Raw genomic sequence first — 13,778 nt, forward strand, 5'->3', positions numbered from 1 at the left:
TGTCCGTTCCCCACTAATGTCTTAAAAAAATACTCTCTCCCACGAAAGCAACTTGCTGCCGTCTGTTCCACGGGGTTTCACCCTGAAGGGAGCTGTGAGCGCAGCAGTGCCGGAGCGCTGTGAGCGGGGCAGGGCAGGGACAGCCCGGCGACACCCCGCGGGTGCGAGGACGGGGGTGGGGGGGAAACACCGGCGGCGGCTCCGCACCCGTAAACCCTCACCCCTCTTCCCCCGCCCCCGCCAGGGGCCGCGGACACGGGTGGGGTTTCGGGGGCCGCGGCACTGTGCGTGCGGCCGCGCGGGGCAGAGTCGGCTCCGCGCAGCGTCCCGCCGAGCGCAGCCCTACGCGGCCTTTCCTGCGCTGTGGAGGAGAGGGGGAGAAAGGCCCTCCCCGGGCCCGGCCGACACGTACCGGGGAGCGGCGGAGGCAGCCGGGGCCGGGGCGGGCTCTGGCGCCCCGGGCTGCGTTTCCCGCTGCCTCGGGAGGGGCCGGGGCTGCCGGGGTGTCTCTGCTCCTCGACCTCGCAGGTATTTTACACTTTTTCCAGCCTTTTTCTCCAGGCCAGGGGGTGGGGTGTCCCCGAGGAGGGACCCGCCGGGCACGGGGGGTATCGCGCCCCGCTCCTTTCCCCGGGAAAATGGGTGAAAAAAGAGCCCCGACGGTCACTTGAGTTACTGCTGTAACCGCTGTCTGCCCCACGCCATTTTGGAGGAAAAAACCTCATTAATTTCACCTGAATGTCTCTGGGCTTAACGTTCTGGTAGTTTTAAGTGGTGAGCTGTGGACAGAAAGCTTCATGTCGTGATTTGGGTGCAGGGGCAGCTGCTCCAAAGGGGAGTGGAGGGTGCGGGGGTATGTGTGTGTGCGGGGTGCTGCAGGGCTGCCAGCCCTCCCAGTGTCCCCAACCACGGGGACCAGCCCGGTGTGCGGTTCCCCGCAGCAGCCCTCCTACTTCGGCGTCCTCCTTCACCCTCCCAGCTTTGGGGCAAGTTTAATGCATCTTTCTGAGCTCTGTTTTCTCAACGGCAGACCTGGTGTGGTTCTAGCCTTTCAGGGCTGCTTTAGGCCTAGTTTTATTTTAAGTGTTTTGAGGTCTTCGGGCTGCTTTTAACAGCACAGTGAATTTCTTTCCTTTAAAAAAAAAAAAAAACAAAACAAAACAAAACAAAAAAAAACAACCACATACCAGAGAAGCTAAAAATAGGAGATAATAGTTTTTATCTAACCACAACTTTGTGCATTGCATAGAAAAGGCTTCCAACAGGACGTGAGGATGAAGCGGTTCATGGCCATGTTAAACAGGAATAAAAACAAGGATCCTCCACCTGCCAAGCTGCTGGATCTCGCAGGACAGCTTTGCCAGGACCTCCGGAGCTCATCTCCTAGTCTGGAGAAGCTGGTTGAGGCCATGATGGGGTGCAAACACAAGATTTATTTTCTCACTAACATCCAAGTTGTCCGAGCTTGTGTGTCTGTTCATATCCATAACGGGCAGTATGACACAGCCTGCAGACTCCTGGAGGTAGGGATGTATTCTTTGTTTCTTCAGTATTTGGAAAAACAGTAGAGCTGCTGGTGCAGAGGAACCCAAACTGCAGCACGTGGAGCATTTCCAGCTGCCGTGTGGCAGTGGAAGGTGGTATGTGTGCGTTGGTTGACCCTGAAACACAGGATAAAGCCTTTGCTACAGGCAGTTACTATTAGTCAGCCAAGGGGAAGAGCGGTAACTGGGTGATTATGGGGCTGGATGTAGTTTGTGAAAGCAGGATTTTTGTTCTATAATGTGGTGGTTCTTGGAGTTTTTCACAAACTTAGGGCTCAGGACGTAAAAGCCTTGGGGAGGCCAGGTTTAGAGGGCTTCCCAGGATGGGATGATATGAGGAAGGCTGGATGGCACCACTCAAGGTGGGTGAATTTTGGCCTCTAGATCTGATAATGTAGCCCTTTTCACCAGGGGAAAAGAAGGAATTAGGCAGGCAACTCCCTGTGTACATTGGAGAATGTACAGTGAGCCATATACTTGGATAATGCTACCAGCTTTGTCACGCCAGTAGGAATCTCTGAGTAAATTTCTAGTTGTTGGGGGTTTTCTCCTTTAGGAAGCCTGAGGGACTATCTGGAAAGGGTTTGCTTACATACTGTTTTGGTTTAGTATTGCAAGGCAGAAGAGAAAGAGGAGCTGGTGCAACTTTGGCATGAGATTCACTACCAGAGGGTTATGGAGAAACAGCGTACGAATTTCCTGACACCACTGCAGAAATTCCGTTGCAGGAAGAGGTACCACGGCGTGGGGGAACCGAAATGTTTTTCTCTGCTGTAGTTATCAGATGCAGGGGGTAGAGGTGCAGAGGCTGGTTTTGCATCTCAAGATGGCTGCTTCTTGGAGATAGTTTGGGGGTTTTTTTTGGTGTTTTGACCACTTGTGGCGACGTGAGAAAATTCCCACGAATGTGAATGACTCTTTTTGGGTCCTTTTTAATCCTGCTTTCTCCTGTGTACAGGAATCCTCCACCTATTTCCCTTTGTCCTGAAGGTCTGAAGAATCGAAACTACTCAGATGAAGTACGCCAGCAACTGCACAGGTTTGCTGCAGAGGTGACAACAAATCCAAATAGGAAGCAGCGGGTAGGGATATGCTACTTCCAGTCAAGTCTCCTTGTCACACAAAAGCAGAACTCTGCGATCAGAGGTCTATAACTGGTTTCATTCGAAATCCTTGTTTTCAGAAGCCTTGGTGGGGCTGGGATTCCTGCTATTTTATCTTTCCCTAAAGGTTTCTTTAAAAAATCATTGAGTTTATGCTAAGTAATTTCACTTGCTTTGGACAAAAAGATCAGGGGAAGTAAGTTACTCACTGGGCTTTTAACAGTTCTGATTTTGTAGTGGTTGAGCATAGGCAGCAAAACAACCCTCACTCAGAAGAGCTTTATTACAGTGATAAATAGTTCTGACTTGACTGCGTTATAGCCTGTATAAAACTGCACTTTGCTTACCAGCATATATTTTGTATTGACTTATCAGCTACATTCACAAAACTTCAAAACAGGATACATGCATACATCACACAGGGTATCCGCCTTATTTGGACGGGGACACATCTGTAATGAAAGTGACGTGAATTAATTCAGTAATCCTTGTTGATTACTAACTTGCAAAGTGAAGGCTTCAGACTTTAAAGTCTGCCTCGCCGGTGCTTAATTTTTCCAACACCCTCTTTATATGAGGCAGGATGGACTAGTGAATAGTTCTGCAATGTGAAGAGGGTTTATTTCTTACCCTTTTCACAAAGCAGCAACAACTTCCAAATTTTCATTTTAGAAAACCAATCTGAGTTGGGTGCATAATGAAGTTGCATAATTAAATCCTAAAAGGTCAGGATACGATGATCACTTATGCATTAATTTCCCAATACATTCTTCACTTACATGATCTCATTATTTAAGTTTAATACAGCAGAAATTTTTCTGTGAACATGATACAGATGTTTATACTGCTCACAGTTTGTGAGAAATATTTAATGTGGCAAATGCATTAGTGTTTATCCTATTAGTGTCATGTTAGGGATGGGAAGCTGTCATTCTGTGGGAAGAGCATACTTTGGTGAGGTTTTAAATTTACATATAGCAATCTAAAATAACAGTATATGGTTTCCTTTAGTAAACAAATTGACTAGGGGAGCAGGGTGGAATGTGTGTTTTCCAGCAACTCTTGAGTTTGTAAATTGGTCTCAATGGGATCCATGTGGAGTTATCAGAGACCTAGTGAACAAATGCCTCTGGGTTTGAAAGCTCTTTTGCTGGGCTGCTTTTGGAATTGAAGGGAGAAGCCTGATTATTTGGATGCGGTTTATTCTTTTTCCCTTGATCTCTCCCTACATCTGGGTTTGCAGGAGGGATTGGCTCGGGATGTGAACCTGCAGCCAACTCAGGTCTATAACTGGTTTGCGAATTATCGACGGCGTCAAAAATCCTGCCTCCCTCGTAAGGAAAAGCTCAACAACTTGTGTCCTGAGGGGGCTTTGACTTACCACACAAAGGAGCAGCAGGATAAAGGATCCTACACTCCAGAAACTGCAGGTTTGTCACTTCCTAATGGGCTTAGGATGTGGTCCAGAAAGCTGAAAAACAATTTAAAATTCCCTCTGGAAGGGAAGGATATTCCTTCTCCAGAACAGCGTCTATATGCTGATGGATAAAGTGGACGTTGGAGGACTGTACTTCAGTGGAGTGCCTCAGTGTTTGGCTAGAGAGTTGTTTGGCTCCATAGAAGGAGCAAACATTGATAAGGCCTGTGCAAGGACAGGTGATAAGAGATGCCCATCTCAGAAGGGGCACCAAATGAAAGCAAATACATGGGAGGCAGCAGGTTTTAGCTCTCAAATTCTGGGCTAAGGACAGTACTCCAGTAAAAACCAGTAGTTCCATGGCCCTTCACAGAATCTTGAACAAATTTTAGTCCGGGGGAATAAGAGGGTCTTGCTGCATTGGGCAAATTAGATTTGTTTCATTGCTTTTTGGAGTAACTGTTAGTGTTCCTTCACCTGCCCGGCCTGCACCTTTCAGATGGATCTTGTGCAGGCATCGGCTCTGAGCAAATGGAGATGACACTCATGCCCTGTGACCCAGGGTGGGAGCAGTCAGCTGCAGATCTGGATAAGCCTCCTGAAGGAACATATTTAAAGATGCTGGAATCCAGGTGATGTATGAAAAAGTCTTTACAGGGACAGTTCAGAGATGAAGCAACCTTTAAACTTGTTCATGGAACTGACTTTCATGTCAGTTCCCAGGGGACATCACTTAGGAGCCTTGACTCCGTGGATGGGAACGGTCCGTGCCCAGCATCAGGCAGTCAGAGCACCCAGCAGTTAATCTCCCAGCTGTCAAGGGCAGGATTCAAAGGTTTAGCTGGGGGTTCCCTCCCTCTTTGCAAAGCAATATGTCTGGCTGATTTATTTTCTCCATCATTACAGCTTTATGCAGAGCAGTGAGCTGTATGAAGCGAGGACAAGCAAGGCTTTGTTGACCACTTACAACACGGAACAACCTGTAGCTTTTTGCACTGAGGGCATGCTGGAACCAGGAGCCTGCTTTAACTCTGCTGTCCTGCAGCCCAAAGAAGGAGCAAGTAGTACTGATGCCATCCCCCAGCTGGATAACTTTGTCCTGTGCTCTTGTGGTTCCTTTACCTTCCCAGATGAACAGCTGCCCATGTGGCAGGCCCCTTGCAGCACCAGAGGAGTCTCTGGCTCCATGTGGACCCCAAGTATAGAAGGTCAGTAAAACTGCACCCAGATCATTGACCTTAAGAGTTTTCAAGCTTCTCTTCCCTTTGTTGTAAACACTCTTGCTCACTTGCGTGGCTTTCTGATGTCATGACAAATGGGAGCAGAGCTTACCTTGAGCTCTGGAGTTCTACTCCCATAGTAGCTCAGTGAGAAAACCTGTTGGTTTAAGGTGTTGAAACAGACGTTCTTTCTTACTCCTGTGCTTAAACTGTAACTGCTTCCATAAGATAGTACTTTTCCAGCAAGGTGGATTCCATTTAGCATTTTTGTTGGAAGAATCCCTTCAGGTGTTGTCTGCTTGCCTTGTCAGTTTGCAAGCTTATGGGTTTTTAAATGCCTGTCATTCTTAAGAGATTGCCTGAGCAGAGGCTAGGAACTTCTTAACTATGACACAGTGCTCGTCTTCAGCAACGCGCTCTCACTTTCCTTTCTCTTCCTGTTATTCTTTCTCTCTCCCTCTCTGTTTCCTTCCTGCCCAGTCTTGTTCAGCATTCCTGCCATCTCTTTTCTTCTCCTTGTTCTTCAGAATAGGCTTGATAGGATACCTAAATGACGTCCATTTGCTTTTGCTTTACATCTACAGAGCAGAAAGTGCTGTGACTGCCATTCACCCAGCCTCTGGTGAATGTGGAGCAAGGAGCAGAGGAGTAGCTGGGTTGGAGGTTGGGGTCATGTTATCTGTAATTGTCTTTAATACAAGCATTTATTTCAGCAGGTATCAGAGCTCCCTTGAGCAGAGTCCCTCAAGGTGGCTGTATTGAGGCCAGTTCAGGAAGAATCATTCAGCAGTCAGATTTAGAGGTTGAAAGCTTCATCCTTAGAGAAGGACAGCTAGGGACCCTGGAATCTATTCTTCCCCACAGGTAAAGGGAGCGGAAAGCACAGGGCTTCTTAAAGGCAGGAGTAACAATGATGCTGTTGGTCTAGCCTTGTTGTGATGCCCCTGTTGAATAGGGTTACAGAAAGAATGTGGTGATGCATCTCATTCCAGGGGCCTGATTCTTTCCCTGTGTCCATCGTGTTTTGCAGATGTTTATATCTGTGCACTGGAAATGGGAAATGCTGTATAAGTGTATATGTCTCAGTGTAGCACAAAGGAGATTCAGGATCAGCCTCATCAGAAAAGATGAACCCCTCTTTAAAGCAGGTTTAGCTTCTAAGTTATTTGCCTGTTTTTCTTTTTGGCAGAAAATCATAACCTATACTGATGCAGTGAGAGCTGATTCTGTGGGGTGGGTTGGTAGGGCCTGTACTTAATCCTAAAATAGTTTTTGTAGCTTCATAACCTCATGACAAGATTGTTCCATAGTGCGGCTTTCCAAACTGGAAGACAGAAAGATAGGCACTGTTCTGTCTTTTTGTTTTCCACCTGTAACAAATGTTTCAGACCGCAGGTTTTCTCTGGGACTTGAGATAAATTAACAGAATGCAAAACAACAAAAATCTGTGCCATCTTCCATATGTTATACAACTTCCATAATGTTACATAAAAATAAACACTGCCAAACAGACGTGACAAGGTTCCTTAAATTTACTGATCTGCAAGACAGAACAGGAGCAGTAGCCCCGCTTCATAACTCTTCTGCTTGACACTGTCCAGCCTTTGTGCGAGCGTGACACTGTCAGTACTGTGTTAGAGGTAGGTAGAAGCAGTTTTATTCCCACTTTGTAGATGAGGAAGCAGAGGCACAGAGAGGCTTTGTGGCTTGTCAAGCAACAAGGGGAGGCAGTGATTAACTGGAGATAAAGATCAGTGGTTTTTTGCCTCCCAGTTCCCTGCTAAAAGCATTTCTGCCTTTTACCTCTGTTTCTCAGTCGGCTTGGTGCCTACAAGTTGTTCACGTTGATGTCAGACTCCTCGCTCTGAAATGCTGAGGGCAGCCCAGGTCTGGGCATTGTAAGCCCACCTCACTCTGTGTGTTGGGATTCACAGTTTTAAACAGTGGCTAACGATCATGAAAGATCAGCGAGGCTTGCTGGTAATATTTTGGCTGGATTTAAAATTGCATGTTCTGACTCTAGAGTGAGCTCATGTTTATTTTTAAAATATGTTCCGCCAGTAGAAGAAATCTATGGTGAATGTCTCCTTGTTGGGTATGTCAGTTGTGCCAGGAATCCACACACCCTTTATCATATTCCTGGCAGAGGCAGGACTTGTTGCTTCGTTGACACCTTCTGGTGAGGATATAGTTATTTGAACCCTGTTTAGTGGCCTGGTTCAGCTCCCCCCAAAACCTTGAACTCCTCAAAGTGCCATGAATGGTGTGGAACAGCAGTCTCTTTAGAAATGAGTGATGCTTAGGCTGCCATTTCATCTTGGCCTTTTTGTAGTGTCTCTCTAGAGAGCCAGGAGACCTCACGTGGGTAGTCTTGGGTGAGATCACTGCTCAGTGCATGGCAATGAATGAGGATCACCTTTGTCATCAGGCAGAGCCCTCTAACAGAGTTACTGGATTAGAGAGAAGTATTATGTCGCCAGAGTCATCTTTAGCAATAATGTTGCAGTGAGTATCACTCATCTGAGGACTCATGAAGGAGTCAACAGCTTAAGCTGTAAGGCAAGTGAGTGTTGCTATCTTGGAAAGACAGGGCAGTGAAGTTATCCCTGCTTTACAGATAAGAGTAAAGCACAGAGAAGGAAATTATTTATCCAAGGTCCCCCACCTGGAGTGGATTTAGTGTTATGCTCTCATTGCCTTGCCAGCACCTGTGGTTCGCTGCTTCCTAAGTGCAGAGGTAGGGCTACAAGTCAGCCGAAGGACCCTTAATCTGCTTGTCTCTTTTTAAAGGTGGTCACCTGGAAAGGACTTGGCCTTATTAGAACAGTTCCTGTTGATTTCTTTCATAGGCTTTTTACAGTCAGTCCTACGCACTTGGGCTGTGTCCAAACCTCTGATGATCTACAGGGCTGTGAGGTGGGAGTGTGAGGGGGAACCAGGCTGGAAGCTGACTGTCTCCATCTGCTCCTGCTGCCTGACAGGAGAGTTTGATCCAGCTAGCGAACTGGAAGTCCCTGTGGGACACCAAATAGATGCTCGCCTTTATGGATAGTGGGGTTGTATCCTCTTCACTCCTCAAGCTGGGACAGGTGGAACGTAGCCCAGCTAATGGCTCATGCAGAATATAACGCTCTTGTGCCTCACATTTCAAACAGAAAAGCACGCTGAACTCTCTGGAGCAAGACAGACTGCATTTATGAGCCAGCGTATTGATTTAGAAAACATCAATGCTGAGACGGTCATTGCAGCTTATTGCTTCTGCCTGCATTTTTGAGATTCCAGCTCAGAGTGGTAGGAATCCTCCTGCTGTCAGGCTCTCCCCTCTGGATAACCCAGCACCCTGACGCTGGCAGGCAGCAAGTCCAAAACGTGCAAAAGGAGGCTACTTTTGGGCATGTTGCCTAATTAAATTGCAGAATTTGTTGCTAAGGGCATTGTGCTTGTCAGTGTAAGTGGGCTATGAAAAAAGGATGAGACAAATTCTTGGCGGGGCAGGGGGTCAGGTCCATTTGTCATTAGTGCATGTAGTTGCCTGAATGCAGCCTCCAGCAGAGGAGTCCTGAGACTGATTGCTGGAATCTGGGGGACATTCCAAGGAAGAGCAACTTGATGCTTGCCCTGTTTCTTTTACTTTTTTCCTACACTTTATTAGTTGGCACCTTTGGTCTGGGCTGTATGGCCCTGCGCTCTTCCTGGGAGTAGTACGGGCAGTGTTGTTGGAGAACAGATACTTTTGAGCTGGTGATGAAGGGAGAGAACATCCCATCATCAGGTACCCAGTGTCTCCTACTTGACCCAGTGCTCCAGACCATGACCTCTTTCCAGAGGTTGGCAGAGCCCCCGAGGGAGGTATGGATGGGGCAGCCATGTCCCCAGACTCCCGACTGGCGGCCTTGAAAAGCTATAGCAGAATCATAGCCAGTGTTGTGGTTATGTCTAAAGCCGCGTTTGTGTGTTTTGACTCTTAAGATCTGTGTTTTTAAAATACATTCCAGGAAAAACACACTTTGGTAGACATCTCCTTGTTTATGGCGAGTGTTTTGCAGGCATAAGGACAGATGCAAATAGACGTGTCACTCCTGTATACTGCTCCTGGTCAGGCTAGTCCTCCCAGTGCAGAATCTGTATTTTTTAGGCCGTAACAATTTGGAGAAATGGGGCAGGTTTGTAGACAACTTAGCAGAACTCTGTTGAATGAATAATTTTGCCAGCAGCCCCTCTTGTCCTGCTGCAAAACAGTACAGTAATTGGTGAGTAGAGCATAAATACAAATGCATTTGTGTATCATATTTTCTGCAGTTCCTGTCAGGCTGTGCTTGGCAACCCTCAGTGCCCACCTGTTTCTGCACCCTGCATGGGAGAAAGCCAAGCCCTGGGACAAAGCCAGGTAAGAGGACACACCTGATGTTCAGAGCAAGGAGCTTAGCCCCAGACACACTGTCCGGCTGTAGCTCTCACACAGGAGATATGAAATCTCACATTGTGTTTAGTATGAAATGTGTCTGATCTAAGCATACCTTTTGTAATCCAGTTCAGAGCAAGCTGGGCATTCCCTGGGTAGCATCCTGCAGATGCTAGAAGGAGAGGTGGTTTTGTTGTTTTTTCCACTTGGATTGCTTATCAGACCTTGATTTTACTAAATGTGTCATTGAAACAATGGCCAAGGCAACCTGTGCAGATCCAAAGTGTCATTTAAATTTTAAGCGATGGAGGGCTCACTGAGCACTGTGGAAAGACGCTAACGGGAAGATGGCTGCTGGAGGGTCCTCCCCTCTGAGGGGTTCTGCAGAATTTGACTCTGCTCTCTCAGACCTCTTAAAATCTTTCATTTCCAAGCCTGTGCTATTGCTGAGGAAAAGGGATTTTGCACTGTTCCAAGATGGCTGATAGCAGTGCACAGAGCAGTGTTATTGTAGGAAGCGATAAAAGAAGTTACTTCCATGAGCTGGATGCAGTCTGTGTGCCTTCTTATGGTGATTTTAAGGCAGCAGAGAATAGATGTTAGAAATCTGGTGCTTTCAAGGGGATGGGAATGCATCTGTGAATTAAGTGTTACTTACAAACAGGACCCAAGAAAGCCCTATCTAGACTGTACCTTGAGCTATTTTTTGGCTTCACATGCGTTGGTCTCTCAGTCAGTTAGCATCCGTTTCTGTTTCTCTTGCAGTGTAAGCTGCTGGAGAAAACCTTTTTAAAAGAGATTTTGAAAAGCAGGAGACCATATCTGCCAGCCTCATTATAGGAAGCGGCTGCAGCTCTGAGGGCAGTAACAGAACCTCTTTTGAGTCTTTGAAAGCATCGATATAAAGATCTGTATCTTGGAAAGTGGCCTTTTTACCAGCCATAATGTGAGCCAGATGAGTAGGAAAGCTTTGGGCATTAATAATGAATGAGCCTTTTCTGAGATTTCTAGAGCATGCAGTCTGTCGCTGAAGTGTACATCCTGCTATTTTGCATTCTTGCACTGATTTTGCAGTGGTATAGAAACATGACACTCAGTGCAATGTGGGCTGGGGAGCAGGATACCGTGTGATGCCTGCAGATGTCAAAAGGGGACATCTTCAGATCCTTGTAACAATTACTCAGTTCAGGAATTCAGAAAAGCAATTTTTGCATATTTTAATGTGTGCTGCAGGAAAAGGAAGAGCTTGAATGGGTAAATGATTTTACAGCTTTCTACAGACTTCCTGGGCGCTCTGTTTCTTGCTGAATCAACTTGCCCTGGGTTTGTTGCAGGGATATGCAGATGTTTGGTTCCTGTGTCAGAACAACAGGGGTGCAGACTTCCTTTTGTCCACCCATCACTTTCAATTTGCTTTTCGTAGGTCAGGCATCCCATTGGAGCTAAAATGAGAGTAAAACAAAACAAGCACACAAACAAAAAAAGTTCATTCATTTTGGAGACATTTCTTTCCCTCCCTGAACAGAGCTTCCTTGTTCAGGTGATCACTCCCTTCTTAATTATTTCATCCTGGTCTTACCCTGTGTCATTTACTTGCTTTTATAGGAGCCAATGCCTTGGGCAAAGGGGAAGGAATTGCTCTTCTTTGAATTACTAAGAGTTGAATTGTGCACTGATTGTGCTTGTCATTTTTACACCCACATGCTGTACAGATGGATGACTCTGCCTGAACTTAGAAGGGAACAAGGACTTTGTCCCTTCACGTGCACGGCCCTTGCCACTGACATTCCCTCGCATCGCGCAGCCTTGTGCTGCTGTGCATCTGCCCAAAGGGGCTCTGCATCGTTAAAGATCGTATGTGGTGAAGCTTTGATTCTTTCCTGTGTCTTTCAGGTCCTGGAGGATCCAGCTGGTGACCCATTAACCAGCGACACGTTCTGGGCAGCATGGCTGCTCTTTGAATTCTCGGCGGGGGGACGAATGTGACCTGCCTGCAGAGATGCTCAACGGGGTCTGTGCTTCCCCCAGGAAACGCCCCATCCTTTCCTGGCTTTTTCCTTTTTTAAGACGAATGAGGGATTTGACACGCAGATGAATAGAGAGAGTGATGTAGAAGGATGAAGGCTTTTTCTAATAGTTACAAAGTTTGTTTTAGTTACAGTTTTACTGAGAATTTTGCAAAAGATTGAAAGAAATCAAAGGTGCATTGTGAATTGTAGGTTTTTACTGGAGCAGTCTGAAGCTGCACTGTAGATGCTAAGAATATCGTCACTAGTTCTGTGGCAGTTACATATTTCTACCTGTAGCACCAGTCAGATCTGAGTCCTTCATTATATCATGAAGGTAGATGAAGCTCCTGTACTTAAAAAGAGTAAAATTTAGTTACATTGCCTAGCAGTAGATATTGGATAACTTTTTCTCAGGCCTGGAAAATAAGGTCTCGGCTAAGCGCTGGTAAAATACTGCTATTTTTCATCCCTGCATTTCAGTTGTACTGCTAGGTGCACCGGGGCGTTCCATACTCTGTACTGCCACAGATGACACAAACTGGAGCACGGCAAAATTTTCAGTGCTAAAGTCAATGTTCTTGAAGGATCGGGGGAAGGCATACCAGTGTTGTCGGTATTTAATACTCCCCGCAACTCAAATTGCCCAGGAAAGAAGGATGAACGGAGGAAGCGGGAGCTGCTAAACCCTCTTGATCCATTTACAGTCCCCAGATGTGGATGGACAGAAACTGCCAGGGCTGTTGTGTCACCCTTCAGGGGTCTGCGGCAGCCTGACACCAGGCAGCAGGAGAGCACGGCCTCTTCAGACAAGTGCCCTGTACAGCTCTGTTTCCTACACAGTGGAGCAAGTGTGGAGCTGATCCTGTATGTGGCCGGAGGCTGCTCGCCCCTCGGGGGAGCCTGCGCAGCTCCTGCCTTTTGCCTGGTGCTTCTCCGTACAGAGCCCAGCCTGGAGGCCGCCTCGCACGCTCCTCTGTCCTGCGCCGCTGCGGCAGCGGGAGCCCTGGGTCCTCTCTGGGAGACGAAAAAACAGAATTGTGCGTGAGCGTTAGGGCACGAGCAGCAGAGCAGACCACAAAACTAACACTACAAGTCATTGGACAGTCTTTTGGGTGTTTCCCCTAAGTATTACTGCTGTTTTTAAAATCCGTATTGCAGAAGGGGCAGTCCCTTGCTGAAACTCCAGCCCTGAGGCACACAGAAGTAGATCCCTCCAGTACCTTTTTGTAATGAAGTTAATCAATAAAGGTTGTGAATGACTCTTTCTCCAGGGTTCATTTTTCAAGTTAAGGGTGTGATTACTCATACACAGTATTTCATTGTAGATTAAAACCCAAGCACCAGCTGCCCTGGGTACGCTTGTGTGTTTTGAGACCCTGATACTTCTTTATTTGGGCGGATCTCACTTGAAGGCCACTTTCTTGTCAAGAGGTTTTGTGTTGAGAGCAGCAGTCTTTGGGATGGGTCATGCACCCGCTAGCGGTTATTTTCTCCAGCAGTGGGGCCTTGGGCGAGCCGAGGACAGCCGCCGGGCAACCGCGGCCCTCCCAGAAGGCCGTGCGGGACGGGCGGGCCCGGTCCCGGCTCCCGTCCCACCGCCCCCCTCCGCTCTGCCGCCGCCGCTTGTGACAGACCCGCCCACGCGCCCTTCCCGCCTTGGCGGCCGCGCGCCTCCTTCCTGCTTCCTCCCCATTGGTCCGCCGCTCCACCGCGACGGTAGCAACAGCGACAAATATATCCTGCCGTCCTCTGATTGGCTGTCCGCCTCCCGCCGAGCCATAGCAACAGGGGAGCGGGCGCGCGGGGCCTGAGGGGGCGCGCGGCGGCGGTTGGCGGCCGGCGCGGGGTGAGGAGGGGCAGCGAGCGCGGGCCCTGCGCTGAGGAGCCGCGGGGCTCTGCGGGAGAGGCGGGGACGGTAATCCTCCGGGCGCAGGAGCCGGCTATACCCGCCGCCGCTGCTGCTGACGGGAGGCGAAAGGTACCGCGATCCCCGCAACGCCGCGTAAAATCCATTTACTGGGCGTTTGCAGTGCGGTGGGCAAGAGCTGCGTCTTCCCTCCGGCCTGTGGTGGAAAGAAAACGC

At 48.1% G+C, this 13,778-nt stretch overlaps 1 protein-coding gene across 1 annotated transcript; it reads left to right on the plus strand.

The window, feature by feature from the left end:
• Positions 1-393: 393 nt before the first annotated feature.
• On the plus strand, positions 394-12,949 carry ANHX (anomalous homeobox). The gene is made up of 9 exons (XM_082491616.1): positions 394-528; positions 1,250-1,523; positions 2,154-2,278; positions 2,503-2,626; positions 3,891-4,077; positions 4,564-4,696; positions 4,971-5,272; positions 9,584-9,671; positions 11,580-12,949. The coding sequence occupies exons 2-9, from the start codon at positions 1,275-1,277 to the stop codon at positions 11,608-11,610; spliced, it is 1,239 nt and encodes a 412-aa protein (XP_082347742.1). The 5' UTR covers positions 394-528; positions 1,250-1,274; the 3' UTR covers positions 11,611-12,949.
• Positions 12,950-13,778: the final 829 nt, after the last annotated feature.

Source organism: Vanellus vanellus (genome assembly GCF_965231255.1).
Source record: "Vanellus vanellus genome assembly, chromosome: 16".
Classification (NCBI taxonomy): domain Eukaryota; kingdom Metazoa; phylum Chordata; class Aves; order Charadriiformes; family Charadriidae; genus Vanellus; species Vanellus vanellus.